Genomic DNA, 19009 nt, shown 5'->3' with positions numbered 1-19009 from the left:
GGGAAGGTGGGAAGCTGTGAATGCCGTGGTCTGCCTTGGCACCCCCCACCACATTCCTGCCCTGGACCTCAGTGACAGTGTCCCTGGTAAGCCCACTCCCTCTTCCATGATGAGCACAGCTCCTTTAGAGTCATGAACTTGAAAGCTAGAAAATTCTGTCTTGCAAATGTACAAAACCTCCTTCCTTCCCAGCATTCCCAGCAGCTCAGCCTCAGCCTGTCACAGGAATGAACCTAGCCGCTGCAGATCTTGGGAAATGCACTGGTGGGGGAGCTGCAGCTGGCTCCTCCTTCCCTCCTGGCAGTGCCCTTTGTTGGTCAGTCCCCAGCATGACTCGACACCTGATCTTGCTTGCATAGTCAGGTGTCTAGGGCCTCTCTAGCAGGAAGCTCTGAGGGCCCTGTGCTCAGCTGGGGTACCTGTACTTGCCTGAACCCCTGGCTCAGTGTGCGGAGCACCCTTCCCATCCTCAAGGGGTCTCTGCCTGCACTTGCCATCCCATTTAAACGTTTTGTTGTCCGCATGACCTTCTCCAGCTCTAAACCTCACCAAGAGGTTCCCATGCCCTGTCAGGCTCAACACAGGGCTGCTCCCTTGAGAGTCATCTCCGCTATCCTGTCCTGACTTCCAGTAGAACCTCATCTTTAGGCCTCTGTCACTGCACGTTATTGGTGCATGAGGTGCTGGGGCTAGTATATGGCTTGAAGCCAAGTCGAAAGTCCTGAATTTGCATTTAGATATATTCCTGGATTTTTATTACTAAGGATTTATACATGTACATAATATACATGAGGTTAATTTCACCATGTTACACATTGTGGAAGTGCAGAGTTCAGTGGCAGTAAGCACCTTCATGTTGTGCAACCATCAACCCCATCCATCTGCAGAAACTCTTTATCTTGTAAATTTTCTACCATTCAAAAACTCTCCATCCCCTCTCCCTCTAGTCCCTGCAAACTAACCCTCTTCTTTCTGTATACATGAAGTTGACAGCTATAAGAACCTCTCGTAAGTAAAATCATGTATTGTTCTTTTTTATCAGTTTTATTTCACTCAGTATAATGACTTTCAGGTCCATCCATATTGTAGCAAATGTTAGACTAGCCTTTTTTTGGTTTTTCAAGGTAGGGTCTCACTCTGGCCCAGACTGACCTGGGATTAACTATGTAGTCTCAGGGTGGCCTTGAACTCACAGCAATCCTCTTACCTCTGCCTCCCAAGTGCTGGGATTAAAGGCATGTGCCACCACACCCAGGCAGACTAGCTTTTTTTTTTTTTTTGTTAAAGATGGTATAATATTCCATTATATGGACATACCACATTGATTTATCCACATATATTATTCATGAACATTTGGGTTTCTGTCTTGTGGCTGGTGTGAATAATGCTACTGCAAACGTAATAGTATAAATATACAGATGCCTGTTCAACTCCCTGTTTTTAATACTCAGGAATATACTGAAAATTAGAATTTTTGTGCCAGGCACACACACAAAAAAATATTTTGAGTCACAGCTAACCAACTTCTCCAGTGGCATGCCACTGGACACCCTCACGCATGATTCCAGCTTTCCTGAACCCTACCCAGGGCTGTTATTATATATTATTATTATATCATTATTATAATATTATTATTATACAATATTATATATATTAATAATATTATATAATAATATTATTATATATTATTATATATTATTATTATAATATTATATATTATTATGTATGTTATTAAATCAGTATTATTTTGGTTTTCTCTTTTATGATAGCAATTTTATGGGTGTACAGCTTTATATATATTTTAGTGTAGTTACATTAAAAAGGAAGTATTTAGTTCTGTCATGAATCTATATGCATTAGAAATCTGTTTGTCCAAGAATTGCTTTGTTTTTATTTTGGTTTTTGTTTGTTTGTTTGTTTGTTTTTGTTTTTCAAGGTAGGGTCTCACTCTAGTCCAGGCTGACCTGGAACTCACTATATAGTCTCAGGGTGGCCTTGAACTCATGGCAATCCCCCTACCTCTGCCTCCCAAGTGCTGGGATTAAAGGCGTGCGCCACCACACCCAGCAAAGAGCTGAACTGCTTTGTGACAGGACCTCTGTGACCTGACAGGAAAGGACACCATGGGGCCATGGAGGTGTCTTTTCATAGAACGTAAGAGTCATGGCAGCGGCCTCCCTGTCACTGTCAAAATGGAGCAGCGGCTAACCCTTGCACGATTCCATTTTCTGTGCTACAGAAACTCAGGGCACAAAATTCAGAACCCCTCGAAATACCAGAGTACAAAAAAGCTAGTTTGGTCTTCAGAACTTTTATTGATTTTTTTTTCCCCCTGTAAGCTTTTACAGCAAATTGGATTTTAAGAGTTTCAAGTCCTACAGAGGAAAATAATTTGTCCCCCAGGGAGCAACTTTATGTCAGCACTATGTCATCACCCCTAATAACTATATTAAAGGGCGAATTTTAAAGCAGCTCATGGGAAAGTTGAAAGGAAGACTTGGTTCTCGAGCTGCTTCATTAAATCAAAGTGAGGAAAATACATATTCAAAACATTACCTGTAAATTTTCTTTCATTTGCAAGTGTTTTGATATCTTCACGTTGGTAATTGAGTCATGTGTTCATTAAAATGAGAACACTGTGGTTAACAGAATGCCTTGTTCTCATATGTTTGTCAATTCATCTGGTCCGGGTCACTCCTGAAACTTTATTTCTGGGCCAAGCACGGTTCCTCCTGGGAGTCCTGGGCCTGCTGGACGTGACTGTCTCAGGTGTGCAGCAAGCAAGCCGGTCCTTGGCAGCTGGGCTGCTCCTCAGCTATGCTTGCTGGCTCTGAAGTCGAGGGAGGCACCAGCCTCAGCAGCTGGGAGGCTGGGCACGGTGCAGGCTGCCCGGAGTCTGCCAGGTTTGCAGTCCACACTAAGTCATAAGCCACTTCATCAAAGACACTCCTGTCTCTTTCCTGACACGCTGTCATTGTTGAATACCTGCAGAGTGTCCAAAGATGAACCTAGACAATCCCTGGTTAACCTGCTGGGAAGGGTGCCTAGTCCTCCTTTGAAATGTGCAAACGTGGAAGGCCAGGCTCACTTGCCGGGGCTCCTGGAGCCCTGAGCAGGACTGTCAGCCATTCCTTGCTACCGGCAGCACGTGCATTTGTTTAGGGCACACGTAGGAGCAAGCTTCGGACACCCTTTGAGAGCAGACTATGGGTTCGCTCAAAATAACTGGAGGTGTTACTGAGAAAGGCCTCTTCTAGAGAGTCTGGAACCCTACAATGAATTAGCTCTGCACTGGCTGGGTTATGAAGAAATTCTGAGTGGGATTCAGGAACCTATCTGAGAATTTCTGAACCCACTGAAATGAAGGCCTGTGGCTTCTCTTTGTGTGTTAAGCACCTCCAATGTTAAGTACTTTGTGTGTTCAGCACCTCTGACATTAAGTGCTGCATAGCGCATCCTAATTTCTCCATTCAGAATCATAACTGCAGTTCAGCCCCAGATAGACATCAGACCTGTAGCCAGATTCTTTCTAGCATGCCTTGGGTGGTTTTATTTGTTTGTTTTGATTTGATTTGTTTATACTTAATTTTTATTTTTTAATTGAAAATTTTCATAATTGTAAACAATGTCCCCTGGTTATTCCCTCCCTCCCTCCACTTTCCCCTTTGAAACTCCACTCTTCATTATATCCCCTCCCCCTCTTAACCAGTCCCTTTTATTTTGATGTCATGATCTTTTCCTCCTATTATGATGGTCTTATGTAGGTAGTGTCAGGCACTGCGAGGTCATGGATATCCAGGCCATTTTGTGTCTGGAGGGAGCATGTTGTAAGGAGTCCTACCCTTCCTTTGTCTCATTCTTTCTGCCACCTCTTCTGCAATGGACCCTGTGCCTTGGAAGATGTGGTAGAGATATTTCAGTTCTGAGCACACTTCTGTCACTTCTCAGTACCGTGGTGCCTTCTGAGTCATCCCAAGGTCACTACCATCTGAAAAGAGAAGCTTCTCTAACCAGAAGTATGAGTAGCAATAATATATGGGTATGAACATTAAGAGAAGTACTTACTGGGCAGTTTGGTGAGCATAGTATATACATTTAGCCAGACAGCAGCAGATGTTACACCCCTAGGGCTCATGACTACCCCTGTTGTAGGTTTTCAGAATCAGGGATGTATTCCCTCCCATAGAGTGGGCCTCCAGTCCAATTAGAGGGCAGTTGGTTTCCCCCATAACAGACATGCCACTATTGCACCCATTGGCTCATTTGGCCTGGCTGGCCAAATTTAAGGCTTATAAGTATCCACTGTTGAGTATCTTCACTGGTGATTTCTCTCTTTCCCATTAAACTGTGTGGAACATGGCTTTTTCCATCTCTTTGTCAGCTGGTCTTCATTGAGGAGATTTTTCAGCCCACCTCTAGCATGATTTCTCAGTGACCTTGCAGCCCACGTATGTGGAGTCTTCAGCAATAGGGTCTTACCATCTATTTCTGGTGGGAAACCAAGGGCCTCGGCAATGGCCTGTAATGTTTTGGAAGCATCAGTGACCCCCCTGGTCAACAAGTCACTGAAAAGTATCCCATCCCTGGCACTGAAAATTTTCTACTAACAATCTATGGCTTCTGAGTGTTCCATTGTCGAAAATGTAGGTTTCCATGTGACTTATTTATATCCTCTTAGATTTTGATTAGCCCTCCCTCCACCTTTCCTTTACTCAATCTCTACCCCAACCTCCTTAGGCCTTTTCATCCCCGTTAATCTGTTCATCTACTTACATATACAGAACACCATCCTACTAAGTCTCCTTCCCTCCTCTCTATTCCCTCTATGTCCTCTTTCTAGCTTACTGGCCTTTTTTCTTGTCTTCCAAGGTAACTAGCGACTATGTCATCTTTATTTAAGAAAATAAGTAGATAGAGAGATTTATGTCTCAGTTTACAAATTAAAAGATAATCCCATTATATTAGCAAGAACAACAATGAAAGATCTCATCTTCTCCTTGTCAGGGCTATGGAGAGTGATAAGTTCTTCAATCTTGAGTTTCACCTTCTGCAGTAGCAATGTGCACGTGGTCTCAACTCCCATCCAACTGGAGCTTCTTTGGTGGAAATAATCTGAGCAATTAACTGCATCACCCCAACTTCTACCAGCACAACAAAACACAGACATCTGAGAAAGGCCATTTTCAGTCAAAATCTGCCATCAGCACCCAGAGTAACCGTGCTTTCACACTGAGGCAGTTGCCTTCACACCCCGGTGGACATCACCTTCACCATGCCACCAAAGCTGTCTCAGTGGGCTCTGTCATTCCCCACAGGCAGAACTTAGGAGGCCAGCGGACTACAGTGAGCATTTCCAAGGCTGGTCTGAGCAGCGTGTGGGGCAACACTCCCCCAGGGTGCCGCCTGCGTGTGAAATTCACATGGAATATCAGATGCCCCATCTATTTTGAAATCTCACCTGCACACAGGCATTTTTGTGATAACTGGCCAGAACTGGACAACTGATGTGTGCCTTGGGCGTAGGCCCAACTGTCAGCAGAGTAAACTTCAATGCCAGAGTTTCTTTACCGTGATCTGGGGTGCTGCAAGTACAGAGCGCTCGCTTACCCCCCCTTCCCGGAGCACCAGAGCGCAGCAGCTGCGTGCTATAAATGGCAACTAGATACATCTCATCTTGATAAGAGTTCTTGAATTTGTTCACATGAAATTCAATTGTGTACTTATTATCTCTCTTACTAATAAATCTGCTCCTTCAGCTTGGTATTCTGTCCTATTAGGAAAATCTGTTTTTAATCAGTATTTTTATTTAATTATAATTAATAAGAGGGAGCTTAGCTTGATTGCACTGAAGAATGTCCAACTTCCTTCCAGCCCAGGCATTGTGGTGATACAAAGACCAGAGAGAGAATGGAACCTGTTTCTATACCCACGCCCGCCATGGCCGCCCTCTGCGGCAGGGAGACTGAAAATGTCTCCTATGACGGTTTTAAAGGTCCACGTCATTTCCACTCTGGAATGAGGTGTTGGCACAGATATCTCATGATGGTGTTTTTGTGATTATTTTTAGTTTGGAGGAAGAATAAATTTAGTTTTCCTTTCCAGATCAGAATATCTGTCAGGACTATAGATCGCTTGTAACTGGATTCTTATATTTTGGAGTGGTCTTCTCAAGTACTGTAAAGGTGGTGTTCTTAGCTAAGGGAGGTGTGGGCTCTGGCGTGGCCCTTTGCTGAGGAGCAGATTCAGTGAGCCTGTCTTCCCCAACTCCAGTGAGAAGTGCATAGAAAAGTCTGTCCCAGGGCCAAATGGCCAACAGGAGCTCACTGTGTGGGAGGCCACCCTGGACACAGCCTTGTCTGCACGCTCGTGTTGCTTGGTGGAGGTTTGCTGTCAGAAGGGGCTGAGTTTAACCAGCTGTGTGATCAGGAAACCAAAGCAGGTGCATCTTACTGGGCATCATATTCCCTGTGGCGCACCCCTCCCTCTCTCTCATTCTCCCTCCTTTCTTCACATTCTTCTCTCCCTCCTTCCCTCTACCACTAGCCAAGAAGTTCAGAGCAGCAACCTCTGTTTTTCAGATTCCATTTTTGGCTGAAGGGATCAGGATCCATGGAGACAAAGTCACAGAGGCCTTGAGGCCGTTCCATGAGCGGATGGAAGCCTGCTTCAAGCAGCTCAAGGAGAAGGTGGAGAAGCAATATGGTGCCAGAGCCATGGTAAGTGGCCAGGCTCATGGAGCAGCCGGGCTAAGGTATACCTGTGGGCCCGGCCTGCTGAGGAGGTAGATTTTAGGGTGCTCAGCCCCTCGTCAGCTTTATTTCGGACGTCGGAAAGAGCTGTGTGGGCCTCTGTCAGTACGTCTCCCGTCTCTTCCGACCAGTCTGCGCGAGTGTTGGGGAGCCTGGGAGAAGCGTTGCGAGGCCCGCTGGACTCAGCTGGTTGTCAGCGCCCACTCCTGCAGGCAGCGACACTCAGAGCTGGACAACCCTCGGGGCACTCATGGTGGCCCAAGGCAGAGATGAGGTCTGTGCCCTGCTCGGTGTCAGGGCCTAAGTGGGGAGCAGGGACGGGGCAGATGGCTGAGGTTTGAAAGCCTCCGCTGCGTTACGGGAAGAAGTCGAATGACCCGGGAAGGCGGCGCTGCAGTGGCAGAGCTGGAGAGCGCTGCAGACACAGGCGTGCGCTGGGCAAGGGAACCAAGGGCGGCAATTAGGAGAGCACCCAGCCTCCCAGAGCCGGTGGTGTCAGTGGGGCAGGAAGCTGTGTTCGTGACATGGGGCTTGTTCTGTGATGAGCTGATGAAAGGTTTCTGGGCAGGGGTTGGCATCAGGAGCCTGATGGAAGGGCAGTTTTGGCTTTTAATGATGCAAAAAGCCTTCCAGTTGGAATTCTGACAGGCAAGACCCTGCTGAGCAGGGCTGAGCCCGTGTCTCCAAATCCGGGCCGGGTGCTTGGTTGTCGCCCAGCAGGGCATGAGCCCGATAGAACCCACAGTAACGCAGGGCTCTGGTCTGCAAACAGCAGGTGGGAAGCTGGGACTGACATTCCAGCAGGAGCCACCACAGGTAAACAGGGTGGCTTCCTCCTATAGTGCCAGAGGACCCCCCGCCCCCCGCCGTGCAAGTGAGAAGCCTTGAGCAGCACTTGGTGAGCCCCCCTCACTGCTTTGTCACCACCAGAGCTCAGAGCAGAGTTTCCTGGTGCGTCAGAAGGCTGCCCTTTGCTTTGAATTCTTTCTAAGAATTAAACACTGTGCAGACTACAAATTTCTAACAAGTGAAAAGCTTCCTGTTTTAGCAATCACGGAATACATATTTCAAAATTTCCAAAACCTGTGAAGCTCGCCTGGCATCCTTTTTATCCCTATCATTGAGCGCACTTGCTGGAGGGCTTAGGTAGAGGTAAGGTGGTAGTGCTGGGTTGAAGCCCATGGACGTCTCTCCACTAGGGAGCAGATGTCATCTTCTCCTGGGCACTTGTTGTCGATTAGTCATGAACAGATTCCACACCATCCTCACCAGATCTCCCACTCCTCTCCACAGGACAGCCAGACCTCCTAGCCAGAAAGGAGGAGACTTTAGAAAGCAATCAGAGGCAGGATTCAGGCTGGTTTCCACACTTGTCACCCAGAGCTACCTTCCCGAGCACGCCTCCATCCTGGGCCCAAAGCGAGGCTCTGCAGTCAGTCATTGAGAGCAAATGAAGGCCTGTCGTTCCCTGAGAAATGTGCCCATAAGAGCAGCCGGCGAGGCGCCTTTCCTGTCTTTCCTGCTTTGGAAACCTGCAAGATCTCAGAATACTTTGAAAAGCAATATCATATCATCCTCTTTCCAAACAAATGGATTTAAAAATAAAAAACCCAGAGAAAGGACATAAACTATTTTGTCAATTTTCCTGAGCCTGCCTAAGCCCCAGAAAAGTAGATCTGGACAGCCTCTGACTTCACAATGCAAAGGCTCCCCCAGCTCATTGCTTTTTTGTGTGTGTGTGCCAGTCCTAGAGCTCCCGGGAGCCTCTGCTGCCTGGGTGAGCACTCAGTAGACCCAGGGAAGAGAATACAAGCCAGGGTCCCTGCCTTCCCCACTCAAAGCACACAGGGACATGGGTGTGGTCTCCATGCTCATGTAACTGTCTCTGTTTTTCATCCCTTCCTTGCTCTGCGAGTTCTGCTGTGCCCACCTCCTCCTCCAGCTGCCCCTCATGGCTCCCTCCATCCCCTGGCCCAGCATTCCGGTAGTCCTACCTGGGTCACCGGGGCACCCCTGCAGAAGCTCAGTTCTCTTGTGTCCCTCACCTTGTCTGGTGGCATCTCCCGATCAGGGCTGGGTTCACCTGCCAGATCTTCCTCACAACAGACCCTGACCTGTCCTTGCCTCCAGAGCTTCCGCTCCTAGCCCCAGACCCTGCTCCCTGCCCAAGGTCCATTCTGTTTCTGGCTCTCCAGGCCACAGTTGGGTGTTTGAAAGAACTATGCAATATACATGCTTCTCTCCCTTCCACCTAAAGAACTAGACCCCGGATTAAATTAAGCCAATCCTCCCCCATGCCATCCATGACTCAGTGTGCATTCAACACCCATGGTCAAGGTTGTACATGACACTTTGGCCAGAAGACAAAGCTGAAAGCTTGGCAGGATCAGGTGGGGTCAGGGAGCCAGTCTAGCTGGGAGAGCTGTAATGAGGTTTTGTCTAGCCATGAATGCAACAGCAGCAGGAGCAACAAATGCCAAGCCCTCCGGGCCTCATGTGTGTCCATTCACTAATTCTCAGGTCAGCCCTAGGAGGGGAGATGGTTTCCCGAGTGTCCAGGGAGTAAGTAGCACAGGCTCAAAGTGGTTACTTGCTTCACACCTGATCACACCACTGGCACTAGAGCCAAGAATTTAGCCTGCTCTAACTCCCTTACTCCTAAGTAATCCGCCAGCCCTGCAATGGGGACAGGTGAACAATAGATCTCTCCTCATCTCCTGGCCCGAGCTGCTTGTCACCACTGGGAGGGATGTTGAGCATCCCAGATGACACAAATCAGAGCTCTGCTCTTCAAAGCTGAGAGGCCCAGTGCACCCATCTCTCTGCCGGGCGTGATGGCACACGCCTTTAGTCCCAGCACTTGAGAGGAAGAGGTCGGAGGATCACCATGAATGTTCAAGGCCACTCTGAGACTACATAGTGAATTCCAGGTCAGCCTGGGCTAGAGTGAGACCTTACCTCGAGAAAAAAAAAAAAGGAATTATGGATGAAATGACCAAGTGGAGACCACAGCAGCCTTCAGTGGATGCTCTGCAAATGTGCCCCTGCCATCCTTTCTTTCTGCATCTCAGTGCATGCTGGCATAGCCAAGACTCAAGAGTGCCTTCCAAGGGAACTTGCCAGCCCCTGCTAGCTGACTGTTGGAGCCTTGTGCTGCTTTCTCGCCCTCTTGACAGCTGAGGAAGCCTCACCTGGCCTGTCAACCCCCATCTTCTGACTGTCTCTCCCTCAGCCAGTGCCCAGGAGCTGGGTGCTCTGGAAGTGGGCTCACAGGACCAGGCTCCTCCTGCCTTGGAGCAGGTCAAGTTTCTTCCTGGTCATAGGCTTGACTTTGCTCCCTTGACTTCTCCTCCTCCTGCCCGGGGGGTGGTGGAATTCTAGGCAGCATCTCTCAAGTCACAGAAATCAGTAGAGCCTGCAGTTGCTGGCTGCCTTCCCCCTACCCATATCCAAAATGGATGGTATTGGGAGTCAATCCAGAGCCAGCTCCAGGAGAGAGGGGAAGGCAGCTTCTCCCCAGAGAGACGGGCTTTCAGAAACACAGTCACCTTCCCCAGCTGACCCTGCCTCTGATGCTGTGGAAGAAAGGGCCAAGGACAGTATGGATTTGGGAAGGCCAAAGCTGCCACCCGGTCTCTTTCAAAATGCGAACAGGGGACACGTCCTTGATCCTCAGGTATATGAGAGGCTGCCACTGGTCCAGGTGTGTGGGATGTACTGAAGTGGTGATGAAGTGATCACAGCAGACCTGCAGGAGGTCACACAACCCTGCTTTGGGATCACTGGGAATAGCAGGGACACTTGGCCATCCAGAGGCAGAGGGAGAACCTTCAGAAGGAGCTGCCGGACCACTCTGGCTACCGCAGACAGGCTGTGAAAAGGACGTGGAGTGGACAGTCTCCAGATGTTACACTGGAAACATACCCATATGTCAGAGAAACTACACACCACCCTTTCCCTTCCAGCTTCCTCACTGAGGTCCATCAAGGACAGTGGACATCTCCACAGAGGTGTCCACTGGCATCAGGACCCCCTGTGCTGGCAAACCCCAGCTGCTTATTTCTCTGAGCCAGCGGTCTGCACAGCAGTTTATTGGCGTGTAGCCGCCCTGCTGTCTGCCTCATTCCTGGCTGCCTTTGTGCCACCGTGGCACCGTGAGGTAGTTTCAACAGAGGCCTTGTGCCTGGAAAGCCTTAAATACGTGTCACTTTGTCTCTCACAGAAGAAGGTTCTCAGCGCTCACCACCCGCCGCAGTTTGGAGACTTTCACTGCTATGCAGATGGCTTCCTAAGCAGGTGGAACTTCACTTGGGGTCATGTGCATAGCAAAGGGTCCACTGGTCATGCATGGGCGCAGCGTTAAATACTAGGTAGTCCGTGACTCCCAGCCTGCAAGGGCTGGGACTCTGCCCCAGCAGTTGTCCCTTAGGGGACTGGCTGCTTGAGATGCCAGCATGCCGTGGGGTGGGGAAGCTGAGGCAGGGTGGCGGGCATGACCCACAAACCTGCTGTGTCCACGTCCCAGGGTGTGAGGACAGGGCTTGTGCAGCAGCTGTAGTCCAGATGTGCCAACATCTGGCTCAGGGTGCAGGTACACCCACACATTTTGGCTAACTAGCTGCAGACAGGTGCTGGATTACAGTGACACTTGTCTTGGTGACACGTGTGCGGAAAGTGTCAGAGCGAGAGAACGGAAAAGTCTGCCTGGAAACCACTGGCCTCCAGCATGGCCAAGGTCTGCCACCCAAGAAGGGCGAGCGTGCCCGCGTCTCAGGCCGGGCCAGGGCTTTTCTGCCACCTCTCGGTCACTCACAGGAGAGCCACCGCCAGCCGAGCGACATGAGGTGTTTTCTGGACTGAAAGGAGTTCAGCCACTGCCACTCCGTGTATCTGGGGAGTCAGGATGGGTGTCAGTGTGTCGCGTATGAAGTCCATCTGCAAATTTGTTCACGTTCTGGATGCAACTAAACTTCTTGGTCATTAACAGGATGCATGAGGATCTTGAGAAGAAAACTGCAGTTAAAGTAAAAAGTTCACAAAGGCTCTTTGGTATTGACTAGGTTGAGATGGAGGGGGTCACAGATGATGAGTCATCACTTTTGTCCTCGTCCTGGAACCAGAGACAGAAGTGATCATGAACACGTGGGCCCATGTGGTCTAGGTCCCCCTGCTGAGGCTGCCTCCAGCCACTCACAGCTACCTCTCTCTCTCTCTCTCTCTCTCTCTCTCTCTCAGCCCTCAGGCCTGGACGACCGACGAGGCAGCCGTCCCCGTTCCATGGTGCGATCCTTCACCATGCCGTCATCGTCCCGTCCCCTGTCTGTGGCTTCTGTGTCCTCCCTCTCCTCCGACAGCACCCCTTCCCGGCCGGGCTCTGATGGGTGAGTGGGCTCGGCACTGGGAGCACGGGGGAGGGAGGAGTTGGACACCTGACAAGGAGCCACCACATGCTGGATCACTCGACATTGCTGAGAGTATTGTCTCTGGGCTTTTTAGAGTGTGTGCGCGTGTGCAAGAATGTGCCACAGTCACAGGTGGAGGTCCGAGGACAACGTCAGCGTTGGTCCATGTCTTCCGCCTTGGGTGAAGCAGGCTCTCCTGTTCCCTGCTGCGGTCACCAGGCCAGCCCGTGAGCGGCCCAGACTGTCTCAGGCCTTTGCCATCCTTCTCGCCACAGGCATGTGATTGCAGACGCCCACCCCAGTGTCCAGCCTTCACCAAGGCCTTGGGGTCCTCATGCTTGGTGGCAAGCCCTTCACCCACTGAGCCACTCGCAGCTGGTCCCCTGCCGGGTGTGCTGGTACCCCTCCACCCCGCTGCCCTCCCTGAGCCTGGTGACGCCGTTGGGCTGACTGGACGACCAGCGGCACCTCCTCTCTGTCCTATTATTGACACAAAACTGTTTATCCTTATTTCTAATGAGGTTTATTAATTTTTAAAGCTGTATTTATTCTTAGAGGGGTAATGGGCATGCCAGAGCCTCTAGCCACTGCAAATGAACTCTAGATGCACGTGCCATCTTGTGCATCTGGCTAGCATGGGTCCTAGGGAATCGAACTTGTGTCTTTAGTTGCCTTAACCACTAAGCCATCTCTCCAGCCCAGTTTATTCATTTTTAAAGGGAACTGCTGTGTAAATTATTTCTGAGAACAACTTTCTATATTTCCCCACACTTTCCCTGAACACCCTGAAACACCTGTTCAGTTTTTTTCTTATGACAAGGTGCACAGACCATAACATGTATAGTCAGACCACCTCTTCACCCAGAGACTAAAGTGAACTCAGCACTAAGCCAGACTGTAACAGACCAGCCAAAGGCTCAGGGACCATGGAGGGAGAGAGGGCGGGAAAGGTGTCAGAGCCACCGGGGGAGTAGAGATATCCTGCGGTACAGCCCCACCCCACCCCAGAGACTGCTGAGTCCTTAATTACCCAACAGTGAACACCAACAACCCCACTGAGGAGAGCGGTCAGGGAAAGTGGGACCAGGAGAGAGGGGAAGTAAGATTACAACCTTTGTAAAAAATGAAAATGAAAACACTTCCTAGTACACAGTTCAGTAGTTGAGTTCCTTCACACAGTTGTACAAACAGACATCTCTAGGACTCTTGCCCATCACACGAAACTGAAACTGGCACCATTAAACCTCACCACCTGTCTCCCACCCCACCCTGCAGCCTTGTCAGCAGTGTAACAAGTTCAGCAAACCTAGGCGAAGACAGGGACCTCGGTCTTGCTACCGTGCCATTTGGGGACGCCTCCTGCCAGCACACAGGGGCTAAGGGTGGGGGGCATGAGCCTACTGGTTAGCCCATCTGAGTCACATTCGCGGAACCCTACTGTGGCTTTGGTCTTTGCTCAGACTACTGCAAAGACAGCCTCAGTACTGGTATTCCGTGTGTTTTTGAGTGACAATCATAAAATTTATTCTTACTATGTAAAAAGGATAAAATGCTACATGCAACTTAAATATGAGAGAATAACTTGTTATTGGTTAGATTTGCCCAAGTGTACATATCCAGCACCACTCACTGTGCGGGTTTTCCCTGCACCCAGTGTGTATATCCAGCACCACTCACTGTGCGGGTTTTCCCTGCATCCAGTGTGTATATCCAGCACCGCTCACTGTGCGGGTTTTCCCTGCATCCAGTGTACATATCCAGCACCCCTCACTGTGCGGCTTTTCCCTGCACTCAGTGTACATATCCAGCACCGCTCACTGTGCGGGTTTTCCCTGCATCCAGTGTACATATCCAGCACCGCTCACTGTGCGGGTTTTCCCTGCATCCAGTGTACATATCCAGCACCCCTCACTGTGCGGCTTTTCCCTGCATCCAGTGTACATATCCAGCACCCCTCACTGTGCGGCTTTTCCCTGCACTCAGTGTACATATCCAGCACCCCTCACTGTGCGGGTTTTCCCTGCATCCAGTGTACATATCCAGCGCCACTCACTGTGCAGGGTTTCCCTGCATCCAGTGTACATATCCAGCACCCCTCACTGTGCGGCTTTTCCCTGCATCCAGTGTACATATCCAGCGCCACTCACTGTGCCCGTTTTCCCTGCACCCAGTGTACATATCCAGCACCGCTCACTGTGCGGGTTTTCCCTGCATCCAGTGTACATATCCAGCGCCACTCACTGTGCGGCTTTTCCCTGCACCCAGTGTACATATCCAGCACCGCTCACTGCGCACGTTTTCCCTGCACCCAGTGTACATATCCAGCACCGCTCACTGTGCACGTTTTCCCTGCACCCAGTGTACATATCCAGCACCGCTCACTGTGCACGTTTTCCCTGCACCCAGTGTACATATCCAGCGCCACTCACTGTGTGGGTTTTCCCTGCATCCAGTGTACATATCCAGCACCACTCACTGTGCATGTTTTCCCTGCATCCAGTGTACATATCCAGCACCACTCACTGTGTGGGTTTTCCCTGCATCCATTGTACATATCCAGCGTCACTCACTGTGAGGGTTTTCCCTGCATCCAGTGTACATATCCAGCACTGCTCACTGTGTGGCTTTTCCCTGCATCCAGTGTACATATCCAGCACCCCTCACTGTGCGGCTTTTCCCTGCATACAGTGTACATATCCAGCACCACTCACTGTGCATGTTTTCCCTGCATCCAGTGTACATATCCAGCACCACTCACTGTGTGGGTTTTCCCTGCATCCAGTGTACATATCCAGCACCACTCACTGTGCGACTTTTCCCTGCATCCAGTGTACATATCCAGCACCACTCACTGTGCGGGTTTTCCCTGCATCCAGTGTATATATCCAGCACCACTCACTGTGCGGGTTTTCCCTGGATCAAGCATGAAGGCTCCTGGCCCCTGCTGTGGACAGTCCCAAGCTTCCAGAAAACGCCCAGGGGCATCCCATCTCTAAGTGCCCTGTCTTGCCAGCAATTTATGTCCTCAGTAGAGGTCCACAAACTATCCCATGTTCTTTCCCCACCAGTAATTTTTATCAGTGTCTGATATTTTGGCCAAACCCATATGGATCTCCTCCATTTGAGGATACTTAAATCATGTGTGTCTGTCTCATAGTACAAGATTGCTAAAGAAACTTAATGCAACCACCCTTTGGGAGAATCCCCCGGCTAGTTGAGAAGCAGTTTTCATACTTTTGAGAACACAGCGGTGAGGAGGAAATTGACGGAGACGTTTTAGATGGAGGGTGGTGTGCTGCAGTCAGCCCCTCCCATGAGGTGCCTGTCCAACCTTTAACTACGAAGCCTCTTTATTAGAGGCCCGAGTTTTGTGGCTTTGGGGGGTTGCCACCCTTTGCTGTGTAGCTAATGTAGAGAAAATGAGGCTTAGTCTCCTGGGACACAGGTTCTCCATCCTGTGGGCAGTTCTGTCAATGCGAGAAATCTGGTTCTTTTTATACACATCAGGATGGAGCAGAGCCCTTCAGGTCTCCAAGGCATCCACTTTTGTGTACATTGATTGTTTCAAGCTAGTACCGCCTACAACAAAGTGGAGATTTCTGATCTCTGTTTATCATGCATTAGACATAGTATTTCATGCCTTGTGGGTGTTGAGTTGCTGGTTGGTGTATACCCAGATCAAAGTCAAGCTCTCTCCTAATGCTTGCATGATCAGAGGCAATAATCGCATATTTCATGTGTCATTTTTAGTTTTTAAAACTGTTTTCACACATATTGAAAGTGGACAGAATAATACAATACTCTGCCACCCATCTTGTTTCCGTCTATACCCACTCTCTGCCCCACACGCCATTCCGTGATAACTCCAAACATTGTATCACTTACCTGAAGATATTTCAATCAGCTTCTAAAAGGTGAGAAATCTCTTTCAGAGACATAGCTATAATTAACTTTTTATTAGGTATAAAATATTAACTGACCTCCTGGGTTCCGGGCAGCAGGACAGCAGAGAACTTCTCCTATTGTCCTTCTCTTGCCACGTGGAACTGATGTGGAGATCAAAGCTTAATAGACACGTGCATGGTAACTCCCATCATAGGCTCTTATTCAAGATACTGTGCAAGTGTGCCTCTCTTGAAAAGAGAGCATCTCCAGGCTGGCGAGACCGCGCAGCCAGTGAGGTGCCTGCCTTGCTAGCCTGAAGACCTGAGTTTCTCTCCCAGATTCCATGTTATTTTCTTTAAAGGCTGGATGTAGTGGCACATGCTTATAATCCCAGTGCTGAGGAGGCAGAGACAGGTGGATCCCTGGAGCCCAACAGTCAGTCAGTCTAGCCTGGCCGGCAAGTTTCAGGCCCATGCAAGATCCTGTCATAAGAAGGGTGCACAGTTTCTAAAGAAATGACACTTAAGGTTGTCCTTGGGCCTCCAAGTACACCTTCATGCGCTGTGTTTAAAAATGTAGAATCCTGGTAAGACTACCCCCACATGCTGCTTGTGCTGCTGGGTGCTTAAGGCATATTCTTTTTTAATGATTTAATGGAGGGTCAGGGATGAGTTTGAGCGCTTCCCCACTGACTGTACTCTCATCTTTTATTTAGATTCAGGTAGCCAAAACAATGGGGAGTCAGAGCACAAGACAGATTATGACTTTGCACCAGACCAGATCACGAGCTGTTGAGGTTTATTCCTATCAGGAAATCTGTGCAAAAGCTGTGAATTTCCCATCTTCGAGAAGCCCCACCCAATGCTCAGCGCTTTCCATGTCCCCAGGCATATCCCGTGCATGGATTATCCTTATTCTGCCCAAGTAGCTTTCCAGTTAATGAGATCTCCACCCAAGTACCTGCAGAGGTCTTAGTATCCAGGGTGCTGGGATCACATATTGCAGCACTATGCCCACTTACTTTAATTTCTTTGTTTTTTTTTTTTTTGAGGTAGGGTCTCACTCTAGCCCAGGCTGACCTGGAACCCATTCTGCAGTCCCAGCCTGGCCTCCCGCCGCCTCTGTTAGGGCATATTCTCACCATTGTCCTTTGGAGCCCTCTCCTAAGCCCTGACAGCAACAACCACAGGGGATTCATGAGATTCTGACCTTAGTGTTGGGCCTGGTGGCTCTTGCTAGGACAGGCTGCAGAGTGGCCATGCCCGTAGTGTGCTGAAAGGGCAGCTGCACCGGTTCAGCTGCGTGTGCTCCTGTGCGCAAGCTGCTGGGTGCCACATGCCTGCAAACCTGTGCAAGGCCCGTTTACCCAACAGTGCAGCCGTGCACACAGCAGAAGGGGGCTGTGGCCTCTGTCCCTTGTAGGAAGGAGAGTGAGAAGCTCTGAAAGGACAGAAAACTCTTGAGCAAGTGTCAGTGCTTACATCCAGGTCCTCTGCCTCTCGTTCAACTGGACTGAAAACCTGAGGTGTCTCCCAGCCCCCTTGAACTGGAATCCACATGCTTCTGGCCTAAATGCCCAAAGTACTTCTGCATGGAAGCAACCAATATGTTCATAGTCAGGGAAACTTGGTCAGAATTAAGGTACCAGAAACAGCTTTGCATTGATGCCTGCATATTCCCCCAGTGCACATGTGAAGAAATTAGTATAAATCTCTAAGTAGATTCAAAATACAATCATCCCCTCATAAGCCAAGCAAAAGGCCTCATACCACCACCTAGTACCTGGTCAGACTTCATATCTCCCCCGTTCTCCTGTAAGTGTTCTTCTTTCTGGCTTGTTTTTATTGGGGTTCCAGCATGGCCCCTAAAATTGGGTCTTCTGTGCCTGATGCCTCCCACGCCCTCTCTGACTCTGTATACACATGTTCATATGTGTCTGGGTGCACATGTGTTTGTGGGTGTCCATGCATGTGGAGACCAGAGGTCCACATCAGTGTCTTCCTCAGTTTCTCCCCACTTTCCTCCTCACCCGCCCAGCACTGCACCTCACCAAGTCTTCTAGACTTGCTGGCCGGGGAGCCGGGAGTTCTCTCTCCACCACTGCAGCCCTCGGTGGGCGCTGTCCTTTCTAGCATTGTTCATAGTTTCTAGAGGTCGAATGAAGGTCCTTGTGCTGCCAGGCAAGAGCTTTGCCCTTGAGCTCTCTCTCCAGCCCTTGCCACCCACCCTCTCTTCTTTGGTTTCTCCTCTCTTCCTGAATCATCCCTTCCCTTTTAAGAGCCTGCAGTTCCCACAGGGCCTGGCAATTGCCCTGTAACTGCTACACATCACTCTACCGGGTGAAAAGCGCGTGCTGTCGGGTTAGAACATCGCTGATGTGCCAAACCGTTTCCTCTAGGTTTGCCCTGGAGCCTCTGCTGCCAAAAAAGATGCATTCCAGGTCCCAGGACAAGCTGGACAAGGATGACCCAGAGAAGGAGAAGAAGGACAAGAGGAAGGAGAAGAGGAACAGCAAGCACCAGGAGATGCTTGACAAGGACTTCAAGCCCGCCGACGTGCCCCTGCAGCAGTCGGAGGCCGTGATTCTCTCAGAAACGGTAACTTGACGGGGGAGGGGGGTCTTTCCGCTCTGCAGAGGGCTGGGGCCCACCTCCGCTCGCTCTGCACGTAGCCAACAGAGCTAACAGCTGGATGGTACCAAATTGTCACATATGTGGTAACTTGAAAGCTTGGGGTACCTCTCATCCCTAACCTCAAATAGCCCGACACCTTAGGCAGTCAGGGACGCAGAAGTCTTTCCTCCGGGGGCTGGGTGTCTTCGCCCTCTCCCTCTGGTCAGAAGGAGCTGGGGGCTCCGTCCCAGCCGGGCCTCGGCGTTTCTAGGCTCCGTATAGTTCTATTGGACTTGGTGCTGTGTGTGTCCTAACTCAGGATGAATATGAGTGCTATGGTTGTCACAAAGCAATCATCCTT

At 49.8% G+C, this 19009-nt stretch overlaps 1 protein-coding gene across 3 annotated transcripts in view; it reads left to right on the top strand.

Moving 5' to 3' along the window:
• Positions 1-19009, top strand: part of Dock1 (dedicator of cytokinesis 1) — a 561057-nt gene that overhangs the window by 531501 nt on the left and 10547 nt on the right. For all 3 annotated transcript variants that reach the window (XM_045145312.1, XM_045145301.1, XM_045145308.1), the window contains exons 47-49: positions 6579-6716; positions 11985-12130; positions 18435-18633. In XM_045145312.1, the coding sequence (XP_045001247.1) occupies positions 6579-6716; positions 11985-12130; positions 18435-18633 (483 nt within the window). The remainder of the gene's footprint in view (positions 1-6578; positions 6717-11984; positions 12131-18434; positions 18634-19009) is intronic.

Source organism: Jaculus jaculus, chromosome 1, assembly GCF_020740685.1.
Source record: "Jaculus jaculus isolate mJacJac1 chromosome 1, mJacJac1.mat.Y.cur, whole genome shotgun sequence".
Classification (NCBI taxonomy): Eukaryota; Metazoa; Chordata; class Mammalia; order Rodentia; family Dipodidae; genus Jaculus; species Jaculus jaculus.
The sequence above is the reverse complement of the archived record's forward strand: the minus strand, read 5'-3'. Positions and strand labels throughout refer to the sequence as shown.